The 19,051-nt window shown below is 39.1% G+C and overlaps 1 protein-coding gene across 1 annotated transcript in view; it reads right to left on the bottom strand.

The window, feature by feature from the left end:
* TTC6 (tetratricopeptide repeat domain 6) overlaps positions 1-19,051 on the bottom strand; it is a 203,223-nt gene that overhangs the window by 143,197 nt on the left and 40,975 nt on the right. The window contains exons 3-4 of the mRNA XM_018065926.1: positions 5,874-5,966; positions 2,268-2,477 (exon numbers count right to left, since the gene is read on the bottom strand). Coding sequence (XP_017921415.1) covers positions 2,268-2,477; positions 5,874-5,966 — 303 coding nt within the window. The remainder of the gene's footprint in view (positions 1-2,267; positions 2,478-5,873; positions 5,967-19,051) is intronic.

The raw sequence follows: 19,051 nt of genomic DNA, 5'->3' as shown, positions 1-19,051 counted from the left end.
AAACCATCAAAGTCTTATCAGACATTCTCTTCTCCTCCTTTTGAAACACTTCTGGTTTCAGGTTAGAACCCTCTGAATCTGCTCTCTGAGTCTCTCTCATCAAACCGTGCCTCCCAGTTCGGTGAGGGACCTCTAGCCATGGTCATTTTCGCCACTATGAGTCCGTGTTCTTGTATTTCACCAGGTGCCTGTTAACTGTTGTTATGAATGGGCAGCACTGCAAAGAGGCAAAGAGCGAAGGCTCCAGAATTAGACCACCTCAGCTCAAGTCTTACCTCTACAACTTAGCCATATGGTTGTACCCGGGAAAGCTATTTCTCTTCTCCACGACTCAGTTTTTTCAACTGAGAGTCCTATAATAGGGTTGTTGTTAGGAGAAAAAAGATAACGTGTAAAACACTTAGCAAAGTGGCCGGAACATGATAAACACTCAGTAAACTCTAGCTACCTTAGGAAATGAGTGTTTTTACCAAAAATAAATAATTTTGCACATTTTTTCATGATATTTAATAGCAGCCACAGCAAATCAAAAGAATGAACATTATGGGACTTTTTTCAATGCAAGATTTAAATTCCTCATAGGTCATGGTGGTGAAATCATTGTCCAAAAAATCCATTTCATTCTTTGACACACTTACCACATTTTATTTCCAAAGTCCTAATTTTCAGTCGGGAGGATGGGTAAAACACATCACCTGTGACCACCAGCTGAACACTTTTTCGGCAAGACATCATCATTTTTAAAGATGCCTTTTAAGTTCTCCACACCTAGAAGGTATCAGCCTAACACAGGGTAGTTATCATTGAGAGGGCTCACTCAGCCGTGGCAGGCTTCACTTCATATACTCGGTGTGAGCTTAGGGAGATAGCATGATGTAGGATAACGTCAGTCACCAATCATAGCAGTTAAGTCCCTTCCCCCTGACAGCAGTGGCAGATTTTCTCTGGTCACCTATTACTTGTGGATTTTCCTTATTATCTATTATTGCAGGAAGATCCATATGCTAATATCATGCCAGATGACCCTAAGAAAATAGGACTTGAGAAATGAATAAAAGGCAAAAGGCAACGGTACTAATCCAGAGAGAAGGTCAACTGGAAAAGAGAAGAAAAAGGTTATAAGCAATTATGTTTAGGAGGAATCTAGGCCTTGGAGACTGATTATTTTATGAAAGGCAAGAAGACAGTAAGGCCACAGAAAACTATAAGGCTTCAGAGTTGGGTGTTGGGGGCAAAGGTTAAAGAACTGGCAATGGCCAGTTGATTTGCGTGATGCACAGTAGCAGGATCATGGTCGCTGGTGGGGACAGAGGAGCCCAGAAGGAGAGGGACTGACTAAAGGGAGTGTTTATCCAAGAAGGGGCATCCATCTGAATCAGAGAAGACTGCAGGAGATAATATCAAGATAACATGCTGCGGTTCATTAAAAAGTGGCTTTTCAAAAAAATCTTAATAATAATATATCTATTCTTAAATGTGCTAAGTTACTTCAGCCATGTCCAACTCTTTGAAACCCCATGGACTGTAGCCTGCCAGGCTCCTCTGTCCATGGGATTCTCCAGGCAAGAATACTGGAGCGGGGTTGCCATCTCCTTCTCCAGGGAGTCTTCATGACCCAGGGATAGAACCCACGTCTTTTATGTGTCCTTCACTGGCAGGCAGGTTCTTCACCATGAGCACCACCTGGGAAGTCCTATTAATTAATTACCTATTCTTAATTACCTATTCTTAAATAAACTCAAATTCCTAAATAACTCATTTACTTAAACCAAAAAATGACTCAAGGAAACACACCAAGCAAATAATAATAAGGCAATATACAAATCTGGTAAAATAATGAAAATTATGCATGAATAAAATAGAATAAAATTATAAATAAAATAAAATTCTCACAGTAGAAAAAGACACAGGGAGTAGGAGAAACCTAAATGGAACACAGGTTACAAAATTCACCCAATCCTGATCCCCAGGCTACAGTCCTTGACTCTCTCAAGATGGTAACAAGACAACGTTTGGTCAGTTTCTGAAAGCCCCAAGGTTCCTTTATTCCTTAAAAATCTTTCTTCTCTCTCCAGAGCTGCAATTAGGTTTGAGACTAAAAGTTTGTAAGAAACAGAAGTCCTTTTTTCCCAGACAAGCAACTTCACATGAAAAGCCATTTTTCAGGACGAACCCTCTCACAAACCTTGGCCCATGCTGGGCCATATCTTCACACTTAAACGTTCTCAACTCTCACAACTTTATTTCCAATGTAAGTAGTGCTTTACCTTTAAAGATACCCGCTTGGTTATTTTTGAATCACCTATGGGCTGTGCGCCTTCCAGAGGTTTACTTGATTCACTTGCTGACTGAACTTCCGAAGTTTCCTGAGGTTTAAATAATATGCTTTCTGCTTCTGAGGTTCCCCATTCCAATACATCCTCTTGTTCAATCTGGAAAATACTTGATACAGTTTCAGGAAGCGTCTCAAGCACATTCTGTTGGGAAACATAAGTGCACAAAGCGTGCTTTTTTAAATTGGTCCTTCCAAAGTTTTAAGTTATGCAATGTTTTCTCTCTGACAACAAACTGATTATGAAAAATGCATGATTGAAATTAAGCAGAAATAATAAACTTCCTCTGAAAGACTGAGAAAGAGAAACTCACACTGGACTTAATAAAAATGTGAAGCTTGGCAAATTATTTTCCTTGGCCCTTGTATCAAAACATATTACTACTCGACACATATGATCCAACAACTCTAAGGAAATAATAAGACTCTACTCTTGCCCTGATTCTTCCCCACACTCACACAGAATCAAGCCCATTGAAATATTCAACCTCTCCCCAATCTGAGGTTCTTTCATCCTAAACAATGAGATTCCTACTAGCCAAATGCTCTTGTAGAAGCGTGACTTCAGTCTGTCAGAGAAGGGCTCACCCAGAGCCCCAAGAAGACCACACAGACACCCCAGCTCCATGCCAAGCCCTAATGAAAAATTCTTACAAAATATCATTCCTACACCTGTTTTGTGTTTCTTAAAAACGTCTCACTTACTTAATATCTATCTCACTGAGCCTCAAAGAAAGTACCTCTATAGACATATTTTGGGTATTAGCCAATTCTAAACCAAGATTATTGGGGATTATGAGCACTGCCTCAGATTAACAGATGATAAAACCAGTTTGATTTACACAGAATCTGAATTTTATAGAATGACTTGAAAACACAATTGTATCCCTTTTCTCTCTGGCGTACTCATTTGATAATAAGTAAGTTCAATTCAGTTCAGTCGCTCAGTCGTGTCTGACTCTTTGTGGCCCTATGGACTGCAGCAGGCCAGTCCTCCCTGTTCACCACCAACTCCTGGAGTCTGCTCAAACTCATGCCCATTGAGTCGGTGATGCCATCCAACGATCTCATCCTCTGCCGTCCAAATAACGGGTAAAGATGGCGAATAGTACCAAATACTCTTTAAGTTTCTTTATTATGCAAGAAAGGATAGCTAAACAAAGAAACGTACTTTTGTGAAATGTAACTTTAATCTGGAGCTCATGTTTTTACAAAGCTACTCAGTGGTACTGGAGAAAGAGTAAGAGCTTTGTATCTATATAGGGCTTGATTCAAATCCTGGATCTATTAACAGATGTGTAATCTCAGTCAAATTATTTAACCCTCTTTAACCTCATCTTCCTCACTGGTGAAAAGGGTTTAAAAAGTCCTCCATAAAATGGCAGGATAGATACACAAAGGTAATATGTCTTATGGGCTTATAGTGTCTACCTCCAAACTCATTCATTTTATATTCCATAACTTTTGGAACTGTTCATCACTCCCTTGCTTTTTACTCTTTCTGCTCCTGGCTTTCTCAGCATACATTCCCAGGATCTGGCTGGGGAGACTGAACACATGAAGGTGCCACCCTCCAAAATAGAAAATAGAGAAGAAAAGCTTGAGAGGGCAGTGGTCATCCCCCAACTGCAAGTGACCATCTCAGGACTCTGCCTCACCTACCCACAAAGCTATTACTGATCTTATCACTACCCTGTGACCTGCTCTACTGTAGCACATATCATCCTATAGTATATTCATCTAAGTAACCATGATAACTGTTAACACATAGCAGCATTATCTCATAAAATTTTAATCTTCACCTCAACTCCATGAAGTAGGAACTGTCTGCAACCCCACTTTATGGATGAAGAAACGGGCATAATGAAGTTAAGTAACCTGCCCAAGGCCATATTGAGAGTAAGTCTAAGGGATAGGTAGAATGAATAGATAGAATTCTGTTCTCTGACCCAGAGTAGGAACTCCAAAACTGTGTTAGGAATAAAGGTACCATAGAGGAGCGCTTTTTTTTTTTTCTAACCATGGCTAGGTATCAACTTAAAAGATAAAGAAGCGATAAACTTAATAAAAGCTAAACAAAAGATAAACTTAAAAGATCTAAACAAGTGGTAAGCTTCCTCTTAAAAAACCCGTGGCCAGGAGAGGTCCAGAGATTGCTTATAAATACCAAAGCTGAGGGTATGGTTCCTACAGAATTACAAAACAATGATATTTTTGTTTAAACCTTTCTTTTAACAATCAAGATGATGTATAAGCTAGGTATCTGAAACTAGCCTTTTTCACAGCTTCCTTCAAAATGGAATAATATTTTCTCTTACTTTATATGAATATTCAGTGAATGGTATTATGTCAAGTTTATTCTATGAGTGAATATTTTTAATTTTCTGAACCTAAGTGATCTTGCAGTTTCAGTTTACTATACCTGTTACAAGCTTACAGGTCTGATAAAGTGAAGTGAAGTGAAGTGAAGTGAATTCGCTCAGTCGTGTCCAACTCTTTGTGACATGGACTGTAGCCCACCAGGCACCTCCCTCCATGGGATTCTCCAGGCAAGAGTACTGGAGTGGGTTGCCATTTCCTTTTCCAGGTATCTACCTGTAAATGGTGTCACCCAGAGGCAGCTACCCTAAATGTCAGTTTTAAGCCCATAGCATATGTGGTAAGGCTTCAGAATTGATTTATCCACCTACTATTGTGCCACACACGCTGGGTATTGAGACACATGATCAGACTACAAAGGGGAAAAGTGCATGATCTCAACCCAGAAGCATCTCAAACTCTAGGAGTCAACCTCTTGCAGTAACTCTAACGTTATAAGATCCATGATTTTTGTGAAAAGATTCAGTACATTTTCTAAACATGATATATTATCCTAAAAATAACTGTGATCTGAATTTGTATGTATGCAGAATCATAGTTTCAGGAACTAAAGGAGCTTGTTATCTAATGATATCATTTTATGAATCCTTTGTAAAAGACTGATCATCATGCCATTGTTTATTTCATGTAAATATGGGTTTCTACACACAGGGAGACATTTCCCATTCACAGGGAATATGTTCCAGATTCCTTTGAGTCCCATAAGTATTTTGCCAGTGATGGATGAAAAGAAAGTTCTATTTCTGAAACAAACTTCTATCACCAAGTGTCCGTATTTCTCTACAAAATGCTCCCCTTGTCAATCCTTTTCACAATTCTTCCACCTAAATAAAGAATTAGGGGATGCTTTCTTAAAAACTAAAAACTTTTAATTTCTCCAGCTACTTTCTAGATATAAGTGTGTTCAGAGCAGAAGAACTGTTAAAAATCTTTTCTTTCTGAAGAGTTTTGAGCCTTAGCAGAGAACATCTATGATAGGCAAAAATGGTGAGTCAAAGTAGCCAAGACTCTCCATATGGCATTAGATTAGATGTGTTTATAGTTAAACACGCCTCTAAAATACATCAGAGATTTTTTTTAACTCTCTAGATAAAACATTAAAGCAACAGAAGCAGACTGTTACTTTAAAATAGGTGAGGATGATTTTTATTAAACACATTACCATTTGAGTTTCCTTAATACTTATCTGTGGTCCTTGCTCTGCTTGCATTTGAGGTGATTGCTGCCAGTACCTTTTTCCCATTAAAGAAATATCCTTGAAGGGGGAAAAGAAAACAATTAAAATAATGTCAATTTTTAAAATTTATTTTTAATTGAAGGATAATTGCTTTACAGAATTTTGTTGTTTTCTGTCAAACCTCAACATGAATCAACCATAGGTATACCTATAGGTATAGCCCCTCCCTTTTGAAACTCCCTCCCATCTCCCTCCCCATCTCACCCACCCCTCTAGGTTGATACAGAGCCCTTGTTTGAGTTTCCTAAGACATACAGCAAATTTCCGTTGGCTATCTATTTTACATTTGGTAATGTAAGTTAATAATGTCAGTTTTAAAGACCACTGAGGCATATTATTCAATGCAATTAAATGTAGTCAGTAAAATGCAGTAAATGAGAAGACAAAACCAAAGACACAGTAAAAATATTTTGCCTATCATTTCAACTTAAAACTTTTTAAATTACTGACCTCTATAGATATATCATCAGGCTTAATAAAACAATTAGGTAATATTAAATCAGATAATATAAATCACTGCTCTTAAATGGCTGCACAAGAAATTTAAAATCAAAAGTAAAATTTAACCTAACCAAGAACAAGAAGGAATATAAATATACTTTAAATGTTAATGGGTAGAACTGCTAGTGTCATTTCCATCATTACTAATGCTAACTGCTATGATGCACCCTCAATTCAGCTGAAGTGGTAAGAAACAGCACACCACAATGTCTAACAATGAACAGGAATGAAGAGACCCAGCTTCTGCCCAAACTTGCCCGAGGCAAGTTATCTTGTTTCCCTTTACCTCGGTTTTTATCATCCTTAAAATGGACATTCATGACTTTTTAAGGCCCCTTTCTCCTCTGGACTTTTAGTAATGTCAGTAGCAAACTATGAACATTCTTTGTACTTTAAAATGCTGCTTGTCTACCTTTCCTTTGCTTCATTAGAAAGAGGCAACTGAGGTTACTGGCTTATACGTCTGCCCTCTTGTCATAAATAACTATAAAACTGGACAAAATATAAGGACAACTCTTTTAGGGCTGGACAATAGGAAATGCAAGACTATAATGGCTAAGAGAATGGAAACAAAAAACGTTATGAGCTAAATCACCCCACATTTCTGCCTCACACAATTTTCAGACCACAACATAAGGAGAGAGAAATCACACAGAGCCCAGGAACCTCACTGAGCTGCAGAGACAGAAATTAGAGAAGGAAGACAAAGAGGGCAGAATTCGTAGGACACAATATGGGGAGGAGGGAGCTGCACAGATTAAATAGCTCCAGAAATCTGCAACAGAATCCTTGAGTCTTTGGCTGAATATCAATCTGCTCAGTAAAATAGTGAAACCCATGAGGCCAAACAAAGAAAAACTGCCAGGGGGAAAAAGCAATTGCCAAAAAGATGACGTCATAATTCCCAGACTTCACACAGTGCTCACTCAGTCGTGTCCAACTCTTTGCAACCCCATGGACTAGCCTGCCAGGCTCCTCTGTCCATGGGATTTTACAGGCAAGAATACTGGAGTGAGTTGCCATTTCCTTCTCCAGGGGATCTCCCCAACTCAGGGATCGAACCCAGATCTCCCACACTGCAGGCAGACTCTCTACTGTCTGAGTCACCAGGGAAAGATAGCACTAAGCTGTGTCCAACTCTTGCAATCCCATGAACTGTAGCCTACCAGGCTCCTCTGTCCATGGGATTCTCCAGGCAAGATACTGGAGTGGGTTGCCTCCAAACAATGCTAGGAATCATCAGATCTCCCATTAGACAGTCTGAATATATGGTACATTCATTACAAACCTCACCCCGGTGGCTTAGAGGTTAAAGCGTCTGCCTGGAATGTGGGAGACCCGGGTTCAATTCCTGGGTCGGGAAGATCCCCTGGAGAAGGAAATGGCAACCCACTCCAGTACTCTTGCCTGGAGAATCCCATGGAGGAAGGAGCCTGGTAGGCTACTAGTCCGTGGGGTCGCAAAGAGTTGGACACGACTGAGCGACTTCACTCACTCATTACAAACCTCAGATGGATCATATATTAGCCCTAGAATAAAAACTTCTTTGGACATTAAAAAAATCTTAAAATAAATACTTTAAAAGATCAAGCTGATCTTCAAGTAGCTTAACTGCCTAACAGAATAAACTCCAGATCTTTTTAAAGGAAAACAACAAAATCCAGTACTCGACAACGGAAAATTCACTGTGTTCAACACCTCATCAAAAGTTACTACTTATATGAAGAAGCATGCGTATGTAACACATAACGAGAAGAAAAATCAACAGAAAAAGACCCAGAAATGACAGAGACATTGAAATTAAGAGGTGAGAATCTTGAAACTTCTAATATAAATATTATAAATTTTCAAAGATATAAATATAGTGAGGAGCAAATGTAGGCTAAAGACAGAATCAAATGGAATGACTAGATAAAACGTCCACTACCTGAGACAAAATTTTCACTGACTGGCATGAAAGCCAGAGAAAATACTGCAGAAGAAAAAATCAGCTAACCTGAAGACACAGCAAAAGAAGTCACACAAAATAAATCACTGAGAGAAATAAAAACCAAAACAAAATGAACAAAACACTCACACTAACATATATTTAATTAGAGTCACAGAAAGGAGAGTATGAAGAGAGCAGCAAATATCTGGACAAAAAATAGCCAGATTTTTAAGCCCGCAGTATAAAAAGCTCCATCAACTGTAAGCAAAAATATACAACAAACACATTATCATCAAAATGAAAAACGTAATAAATGAAAAAAATCTTAGAAGCATTCAGAGATACATCAATTACAAAGACACAAAGAATTATGGCAACTAATTCCCAGGAGGCTCAATGGTAAAGAATCCACCTGCCAATGCAGGAGATGCAAGAGATACTGATTCAATCCCTGAATCAGGTAGATTCCCTGGAGGAGGGTATGGCAACCCACTCCAGGGCTCTTGCCTGGAAAATTCCATGAACAAAGGAGCCTGGTGGGCTACAGTCCAGGGTGTTGCAAAGAATCAAACGCAACTGAGTATATAGGCAGATAGACAGAATTACCACAAAGTAACACTGCAGGCTTCTCCTCAGAACAATATAAGACAGAAGACAAGGAAGCAACATATTTAGAGCACTGGTACTGAAAACAACCGTCCACACAGAATTCCACAGCCAGCAAAAAATGTCTTTTAAAACTGAAGGTGGAATACTTTTGTAGCAATCGAAAGGTGAAAAGTTTGATTGCCATCAAAGCTGCATTACAAGAAATGTTAAAGGAAATTCTTCAAGCAGAAGGGGCAAAACTTGAATGCATATAGTGAAAATAAATGATAAAATGATTTTGAAAGTGGGAGAAGGCAATGGCACCCCATTCCAGTACTCTTGCCTGGAAAATTCTATGGACGGAGGAGCCTGGTAGGCTGCAGTCCATGGGGTCGCTAAGAGTCAGACACGACTGAGCAACTTCACTTGCAATTTTCACTTTTATGCATTGGAGAAGGAAATGGCAACCCACTCCAGTGTTCTTGCCTGGAGAATCCCGGGGATAGGGGATCCTGGTGGGCTGCCATCTATGGGGTCACACAGAGTCGGACACGACTGAAGCGACTTAGCAAATAAAAAATATACTTTCCCATTTTGAAGTTTTTGAAATATAATAGACTATTTAAAAATGATACATTTTGAGATTTATATCGTACATAGAAGTGAAGTATGCACTAATGAGGTAACAATAATAGGAGAAGGGAAAAGGAAGTATACATCTCTATGTTTCTTATACTATACACTATTTATTTAGTGGAATAAGCTAGACATACTTATTGTAAATCCCATGCTGCTGCTGCTACTAAGTCACTTCAGTCATGTCCGACTCTGTGCAATCCCATAGATGGCAGCCAACCAGGCTCCTCCATCCCTGGGATTCTCCAGGCAAGAATACTGGAGTGGATTGCCATTTCCTTCTCCAACGCGTGCCTGCATGCTAAGTCACTTCAGTCGTGTTCGACTCTGTGCGACTCCACGGACGGCAGCCCACCAGGCTCCTCCGTCCACAGGACTCTCCAGGCAAGACACGGAGTGGGTTGCCATTTCCTGCTCTGGCAAATCCCATAGCATCCACTAAAACAATAAAACAAAAAGGTAAGTAAGCTAACAGTATGAAATAGCATGAAAGGTTTAAAAAAAAAAAAAGAAGGCAGGTAAAGCAGAAAAGGGGGGCAAACAACAAATGCAAAAAATAGAAACCAAATAGCAAGATATAAATATCTTTATAATTTATATATATAAAGTTTTTAAAAACATATAATTCATATATATAATGTATATAAGATATAAATATCAATAATGACTGTTTGGTGGCTCAATGCCAAAGAATCCACCTGCAATGCAGCAGACATGGGTTCAATCCCTGGATCAGGAAGGTCCACTGGAGAAGGAAATGGCAACCCATTCCAGTATTCTTGCCTGGAGAATCCATGGACACAGTAGCCTGGTGGGCTACAGTCCATGGGGTTGCAAAGAGGTAGACACGACTTAGCGACTAACACTTTCACTTTCATTTCAATAATTGCATGTAAATGGTGCTAAATAGTCCATGTAAAAGACAAAGACTGTCACATTGCAGAAAAAACAAGATCCTACTATATGACTGCTATGGGAAACCTACTTTAAGTATAAAGACACAGATAGGTTAAAGGCAAAAGGATGAAGGAAAATAAACCATGAAAATACTAAGATAAAACAGAACTGATTATATTAACATCAGATAAGGCAGACTTCAAAACAAGAAGTATTAGAAAGAAAAATAGGATCACTGCATCATAAAAAAAAAGAGAATCAAATCCTTCATAAAACATAATAGTATGCACTGATGACAAAGCTTCAAAGGGCATAAAACAAAAACTAAAAGAACTAAAAATAGAAATTTAAAAAACACACTATTACAGTTAGAAATTTCAAACAAAAACTATGTGGCTCCAGAGACTACATTTTTTTTTTAATTTAATAACTAAACAGTCAATTTGAAATATGAACTACAAAAAATTCTTCACAACCTTTTAGGCTTATAAAGACATCATTAAAATATAAAAACATGACGGCAACAAACATCAAATTCAGGATACCATTCACATCTGAGGTGGAAGAGAATTACTGGAAAGAGGTACAAAAGGGGGCACTACTTTACTTGCAATTCTCTATTTATTGAAACAATCTGAAGTAAATGTGGTAAAAATAAATAAATTTTGAAAAATCTGAGTGTTGAGTATTTATTCTACAGTTAAAATATTTCCTGATTAAAAAAAGAAATCTTTCAACATATTTAATGTAGGTAGCATAAAACTGTCCAAGATGGATAAAAACATCTTACTAAAGAAACCTACAGCTTGCATCACTTGTAAACATAAATGCAAAAATCCCAATTAAAAGACTTGCAAATCAAACTAATCAGCATATGTAGAAACAAGGTATCTTGGCAAAGGATATTTGTACATCAATATTCATAGTAACACTATGCACAATCACCAAAATGTAGAAATCAGCTGAGTGTCTATAAATAGAATGGAATACTATTCAGCCAAAAAAAGAAGCGACATATCAACATATGTCACAACATAAACGAACCTCAAAACTATTATGGTAATTGAAAGACACCAGACACAAAAGGTCATATATTTCATGATTCCATTCACATGGAACATCCAGAAGAGGTAAGTCCACTGAGACAGAAAACCAACTGGTGGCTGCCAGGGGCTGGAGGGAGGGCACTGATGGGGAGTGACTGCTTAATGCATGTGGTGTATATCCTTTGGGGATAATGAAAGCATTTTGGAACCAGATGTGGGTGATGGTTACTCAACAGGGAAAATGTACTAGATGCACTGAACTGTGCACTTCAAGATGGTTTATTTTACGTTAATTTCACCTCAATGTAAAAAAAAAAGGGATTGGGTTTGATGAGCACTTGAAAATATTCCCTGCTTCTTTGATACTTCCTAATATAGCAATAAAATTTATACCTAATAATTCTAAGATACTGTCCAATGGTAAAAGAACTGCTTTTGTCTGTATTGTAATAAATTCATAGAAATAAAAATCACATTTGACATTTTTTTGAAGACATGTAATATAAAAATAATGATTTATTAATATCAATTTTGTTAGTGTTAGTTCTAAATTTCAGTAACATAAACTGATGTGGAGGTAACAGATAACAGTTACTATCATGGTAGTCTCAAGTGAAAATCCCATGGGATAAGCTGGTTGAGCACACATGCTTTGAAGTCAAAAGTTGCTTCAAGTCTTAACTCAAACACCATATGGCAGACTTGAATGAGTTACTTACTCTCTCCAGGCCTTGGTTTTGTAAAATGGAGATAATAATAGTGCATACTTCTTATGTTTATCCTTAGGAATAAATGAAATAATACATGAAAACAAAAAATATCATATATGTAATAATACCTACTACTGTTAACATTGAAATAAAAAAAACAAAATAAATTCCAGATATGAAATAAACATAAAATTATAAGAAATAACTTAACTGAATTACTGAGCATTGAAGAGGACATGACTATATGACTAGAAACCCTGGAAGAATCTATTGCAAAAGTATTAGAAATCATATTATTTAGACATAAAATCAATTCACAAAAACAAATTTAGAAAATGAGAAAAGGAAAAAAAAAACACAAAAAGCAACAAAAATATAAACTACCAAAACAATGCCTTAACAAATATGAGGAAAACTAAAAAACTGAGATATTAAAATTGCCTTGAATCAGAAATTTTGAATGTAGGACTAAAAAGAAAAGCAAAGATAATTTTTTAAAGAAATACGATTAGCGTTTTGCCCAAGTGTTTGTCTGTTGTTCAGTCGCATCCGACTCTTCGTGACCCCGTGGACTGTACCCCACCAGGCTCCACTGTCCGTGGGATTTTTCAAGCAAGAATCCTGGAGTGGGTTGCCATTTCCTTCTCCAGGGAATCTCCCCCACCCAGGGATCAAACTTGGGTTTCCAGCACTGCAGGTGGATTCTTAACCAACTGAGCCATCAGGGAAGCCCCTTTTACCTAAGAGCAGTATTAATTCCATTTTGTATCTCCAACTGAGTCAGAAACTATAACAACTAGCATTGTTCTTCATTTTACACAAGGTCTGGCACAGTGTTGAACAAATGTTTTAAAACTTGAGAACTTATAAAGCTGTGAGCAGTCCAGTTTCACAATCCTAGATACATTTTTCATATGTTTCTCAGAGCAGTTTCTACCTGTGGTGTCAAACTTAGAACCCAAAACATCAGAGCTGGAAGGAATCTGAAAGACGAATAAAGTCTGAAGGAAGCCACATGTCACAGACACTGAAACCAGCGCTCTGAGCCCCAAAGTGTGCTGGGCAGTATTCAAAACAAACAGAGATGGTGGTCTTTTTCCCTAACCTGCTTCCAGCAGAGGAACCAGCAACAGAAGCAGTAGTGTTCCGCTGGCCTGTTAGGCAGGCCCAGTAGTTTTTCAGTCATCTTTAAAAAGTGATGGGAAGAGCAACTTCCCCCTACCCTTCCTCACATAACCCAGCTGTCCCCAAACGACGCTGCCCGCCAAGATAGAGGCTGAGAGTGTGTTTCTCCCACATACCCATTTATGGTTTCATCAGCACTTATTCAAGGTGCACTGCCTTTAAATAACTTACTATGAAGTTCAAGTTTCAGAAAGAAGGAAAGAAAAGACATTTTTATGGCCCTAAGCAAATACCTGTCCACACAGGTTATTTTCTTGAGAAACTGCCTTGATTTGCATTGACTTTCTCTTGCTTCCCGCAGGCAAAACCCTGCTGGCATTGGCCTGCAGAATCCTGCTCGCAGGCACAAGAATGTGCCAGAGCTGCTTTGCACTCGTTCTTACCCACATTTGACTTTGTTTTTTTTTTTAATTAAACAGTTTATGGGATTGTTCTGGATGGCTGACCCCTGTATTCAGTAAACTGTCATTTCTAAAAAATATGATTAAAAAAAAAAAAAGAACCTGAATGGCAGCCACATAAGTATAAATATCAAAAACATTTGTAGTACCATATGCAAATCTTATTACAACAGACTCTGATATCCCATGTCCAAGGTGGTCCCCAGTGATTTCCATCTGCTGGTAATCATGCCCTTGAGTAGTCTTCCTCCTCAGTGAATATGGCAGACTTGTATCATTGATAAGCTACAGTGGAAATGATAGTATGTGGCTATGTCATAAAAGATACTGCAAGTCCAACCTTGTTCCCTCTTAGAATACTTGCTCTACGGGAAGCCAGATGGCATGTCACGAGGACACTCAAGCAGTGTCCTATGGTGAGGTCCACACGGTAAGGAACTGAGGTTTCCTGCCAACAGCCTGCACCAAACTGCCAGTCTTGTGTCTGAGGCATCCTGGAACCAGATCCTTTAAGTCCCCAACAATCAAGTCTTCAAATGGCAGCCCCCAACAAGGTCTTGGGGCTTCCCAGGTGGCACAAGTGGTAGAGAACATGCCTGCCACCACAGGAGACATAAGAGACGCAGGTTCAATCCCTGGGTCGGGAAGATCCCCTGCAGAAGGGCATGGCAACCCACTCCAGTATTCTTGCCTGGAGAATCCCATGGACAGAGAAGCCTGGCGGGTTACAGTCCATAGGTTCGCAAAGAATCGGACAGGACTGAAGTGACTTAGCGCGCATGCACACACACACACACAGTAAGATCTTGACCACAATCCCATGACCTCCAGTCAGAGTCATCTAGCTAAGCTGCTCCTGACCCACAGAAACTATGTGAAACAATGCAAAACAATGCATATTCATTGTTTTAAACTGCTAAGTTTTGAGGTGATTTTGTTACAAAGAAATAACTTTGAAAGGCACTAAAGGTTAAATTGTAACTCTTCAGATATTTCATGGCAGTTCCTAGAGAACCCAAGACTTCAAGAGCTCAAAGCAATTACCATTCCTACTTAGGTAATAATATGTTTTCTTTCCTATTATCTATAATTACATAATTTTTCTTAGCTCTTTTAAAAGATATATATTGCTTAAGAAAGTCCAATAAAAAGGTAAGTATTTTGTGCTAGGTCTTTACCAAAAGTATGTGCATTAGCAATATATACTGGGTGATAACTTAATACGCCTTTCTTTGTCCCACATAATTATCCTGTACATCATGAAATATTATCATCTGACATTTCATTACCTATGTCAGCAACTTTAAAAGACACATGCTAAGCACCACTGCTATAGTATTTGAAAACTACACAGTTACAGAGAATTAGAGCGCTTACTTGAAGCAGGCTATACCAAGAACATGGTTCTTCGTCCTATTACTAGGCAAAGCCAAGGAAGGAAATTCTGTAAGTCCCCTAAGAAACATAAATCTGTAATACCCAAACTGTTTTTATTTTAGGCAACGTATACATCTTTAGTTCAGATGAAGAATGACTAATATCATCCATAAAGGAGAATCAATAATCCAACTTCTGTTATATATTCCACATACCAAATTCAAACTCCTCCAAACTTTTCTCACATGGATCTAGGAGTGGAAATGATTCAGCACAGTCCATAAGTATATTCTTAAAGCCTTCTAATATCACATATGATTTAGTAACATAAATTCTTCAATAATAAAATTCAGGTCTCCAAGTGTAAGCATATTTTTATTTACAACATTTGACAAATACGTATTTATAGTTAACTCTTAAGTCTGAGGAACTATGTGATGTAAGGGATAAAAAGACAAAATATAAATAATCTTGCCTCCAGGTCATTTAGCATTCATTTGATCCATCCTACTAAAAACAGAAAGACAAGTAAGACTTGATTCCAATCACTTATTCACAGCCTAGACAGACAAATGTATTGGTATCTATGTAAATAACAATAATCCATGCCATAAGAGAGGTAGAAAGTAAACTTGTACCATGGAGTTAGGGCAAGGAGGGGACAGATTAAATATTTTTAGAATAGAAGACATTGTTTCCTTAAAATAGGCATGAGAGAAAGGTAGGATCTAAATGTGTCTGGGGAATACAAAGGGCATTTAGTGTGGAAAAATACTCTTTGGGCAGATTCTTAGGTCCTTTCTCTTCCCCAAGGGGCAGGCACACACATGCCACTTACTCAAGATAAGCAGGGTGAGGATAGAGGCCATATTCACACTGGCTCCTTCACTTCCTACCCACCCCCATGTCTATTTTCACGGGATGGGAATAAGTCTTTTGGCTGTGTGCTTACCTGATTCTCTAAAATGGCTTTCCTGATAGCCAGATTTCAATTCAAAAGCGAAATCATTCTATTCATCTGGTTTATATGAAGTTGTTAGAACTTGTACCACATTATCTACATTCTTACTTTCCCTCCTCCCACTTTGCGAATTTTAGGAGCAAGGAAGTTCATCTGTCAGGGAACGCAAGGAGCCTACTCAAGTCATCAAATGATTCAATCAACATTCTCAATCAGAAGCATCAAAAACAGGCTCTTGTCATATAAGAGGCACTGGAAGACGGGCAAGACTCACAGAATCAGTGGGAGAAGGACCAAAGGAGTCACAGGATCAAGAAGCAAGAAATATCATAATAGTGTTTCAGCAAGAATAGACTTGCCAGGCTTCCTCATGACACAATGGCTCAGAATGAACCTTTACCACCTGTGCCACTACTTGGCACAAGTGATGACAGGCCAATTCCAAGCCCAGAGCTCAGGAGGTCCTGCATTTCACTGTCTTGAGCTTCTGCTGTCACTGTGAGAAAGGCATGCCTGGTCAAACCAATGGGTTTAAGGTGAAAACATGCATGGATGTGCCTGCTCTACACGTTAGTCCCAAAAGGGAAACACAGGGGCAGAGCTGCTCCAGTTAAAGCCTCCCGTTGACCCACTGATACATGAACAATTGGACTTGCAGACCCATATGCAAGCTGCTCAGTTCAGATCAAATAACTCCAGCCAAGAGATGTGAGAGCTATAATAATACTGTCATAAGCCACTAGATTCGGAAAGCTGCTGTTACACAGCATTAGCTGACTGATATATCTGGTGATTGACATTAGATTGCAAGAGAAAAGTATAAGGCTAGTAAGGTTAAATCATGAAGCACCCTCTAGGTTATCTACATTTTGGAGTTGGACTCTCTCCTGTGATCAGTAGGAATCCAGCCAAATTTTTGTGAGAAATAACACAATAACAAGTACCTGGTAAATAAACTTCAGTGAGGGTAAGAACTGGCAGTTGGTCCTGAAGATGTTGAAAGGATTCACGTGAAAGCTGATGAAGGCCTAACTGAAGATACAGTCAGTGGAAATAAGAAGATTTAAAAGAATATTCTCTTTAAATTCTCATTCTTGGGACTCTCCCAGTGGTCCAGTGGTTAAGAATCTGTCTTCCAATGCAGGGGATGCAGATGCAATCCCTGGTTGGGAAACTAAGATCCCACACGCTGCAAGGTAACTAAACCCAACTAGAGAGGCCACGTGCTACAACGACGGAGCCCACACACTCTGTAGTCCATGCTCTGCCACAAGAGAAACCCTAGTGCTGCGACCAGAGAAGCCCCCGAGTGCCCCAGCTAGAGAGGGCCAGTGGGCCACAATGAAGACTCAACAACAAAATTCGAAAAAAAAAAAAAAAATTCTCATTCTCCGTTCCTTAAGGATATCTTCACAGATCAAAGGAAAATATTAATAAAAAATAACCCTCAAGTTTTTGAAATATAGGGAGGCTACCTTGAGTCTAAATGGAATTCAGATATGTTTGGACATGCCTGGCAAAGTCTTACGAACAAACTTCCCAAAATCTCATCTGCATGAATATGGAGTCACTTGTGGGAAAAAATTTTAAAAAAAACCAGCGAATGAAAAAGCTAAGGCATGATCAGCAGAATCCCACAAGAAAGCCTTTGTCTTCTGAGAGGAGTGACACGTCTGTCTCTCAAATCTGTCTCCTGGTTCAATCCAATAGAACTCATGTCTGATTCATAGTAGGTATATGATTGGGGAGAATGGGTGTTATAAGTAAAGAGTAAAAGAATTAACTAACTTAACACATCTAAGGGATGACAAAGAGTCCTTCTCCCCAACCTAATCACCCTGCTCTAACCAGGGCTTACATGTCTGGTGGACTCAGCAGATATAGTGCCCACGGCCTGTGATATTTTGAAGACCTACAAAAATGTTTTCATTTTCATTTCTTTTACAATCAGATGAAAATGATACTTATAAGGATGAACATGTAATAATGAATCCAGCCTGAATTCTATTTCTTTTTTATACCAACAGAGTCAAATAATCTTCAAATATTTTTTACAATACAAGGAACTCCGAAGGCAAAAGTGTCTTGGGCCTACAAAAGTCACAAATGCAGTCCTGGGGCCAGCACAGTATAACTTGAGAGCTCTGAGAGCCCTGAGCTGCGGTGAATGCCACCAGGATGGGAGCTGGGTAATGCCCCCTCCACCTACCCCCTCAGAGGACATGAGCAGAAAATGACAAGGCTGGAGGCAGAGGGGGGCTTTAGCAGATCGAGATCAAATGAGTTTGGGGTTATCTTTCTTTATTTCCCCTCCCTCCTCTCCTAAGGGAACCTCTACCCAGATAAGGTATCCCACAGGCCATATGACAAGACAGCAACTGCCTGAGAGGAGCAGGAAAACTGCTAGGCGTGGGGACAGGCACTGGAGAATTTAGACATGTAGAAATCAACCTTAAATCAACTTTCAGCTTTTTACAAAGCAGGATCTTGGGCTTCCCTGGTAGCTCAGTGGTAAAGAATCCTTCTGCCACTGCAGAAGACATGGGTTCAATCCCTGACCCGGGACGATCTCGCATGCCATGAACTAAGCCCACCCACCACAGCCACTGAGCCTAATGCCCCAGAGCCTGGGAGCCTTGCGTGCTGCAGCTGCTGAAGCCCGCATGCCCTGGAGCCCGCGCTCCACAGCAAGAGAAAGCACTGCAATGCGAAGCCTGCGCCCATTAACAAAGACCCAGCAAGCCAAATATTTTAAAAAGAAAAAAAAAAAGCAGGATCTTTTTTTGTCAATTTCATGCTTGAAGGTCCAGCAAACCAGTAGATCAAAAAGGAATGCCAGGGGCTTCCCTGGTGGCTCAGTGGTAGAGAATC

Source organism: Capra hircus, chromosome 21 (assembly GCF_001704415.2).
Source record: "Capra hircus breed San Clemente chromosome 21, ASM170441v1, whole genome shotgun sequence".
NCBI classification, from domain to species: Eukaryota; Metazoa; Chordata; class Mammalia; order Artiodactyla; family Bovidae; genus Capra; species Capra hircus.
Note: the sequence above shows the minus strand (reverse complement) of the source record. Positions and strands in the feature narration are given on the sequence as shown.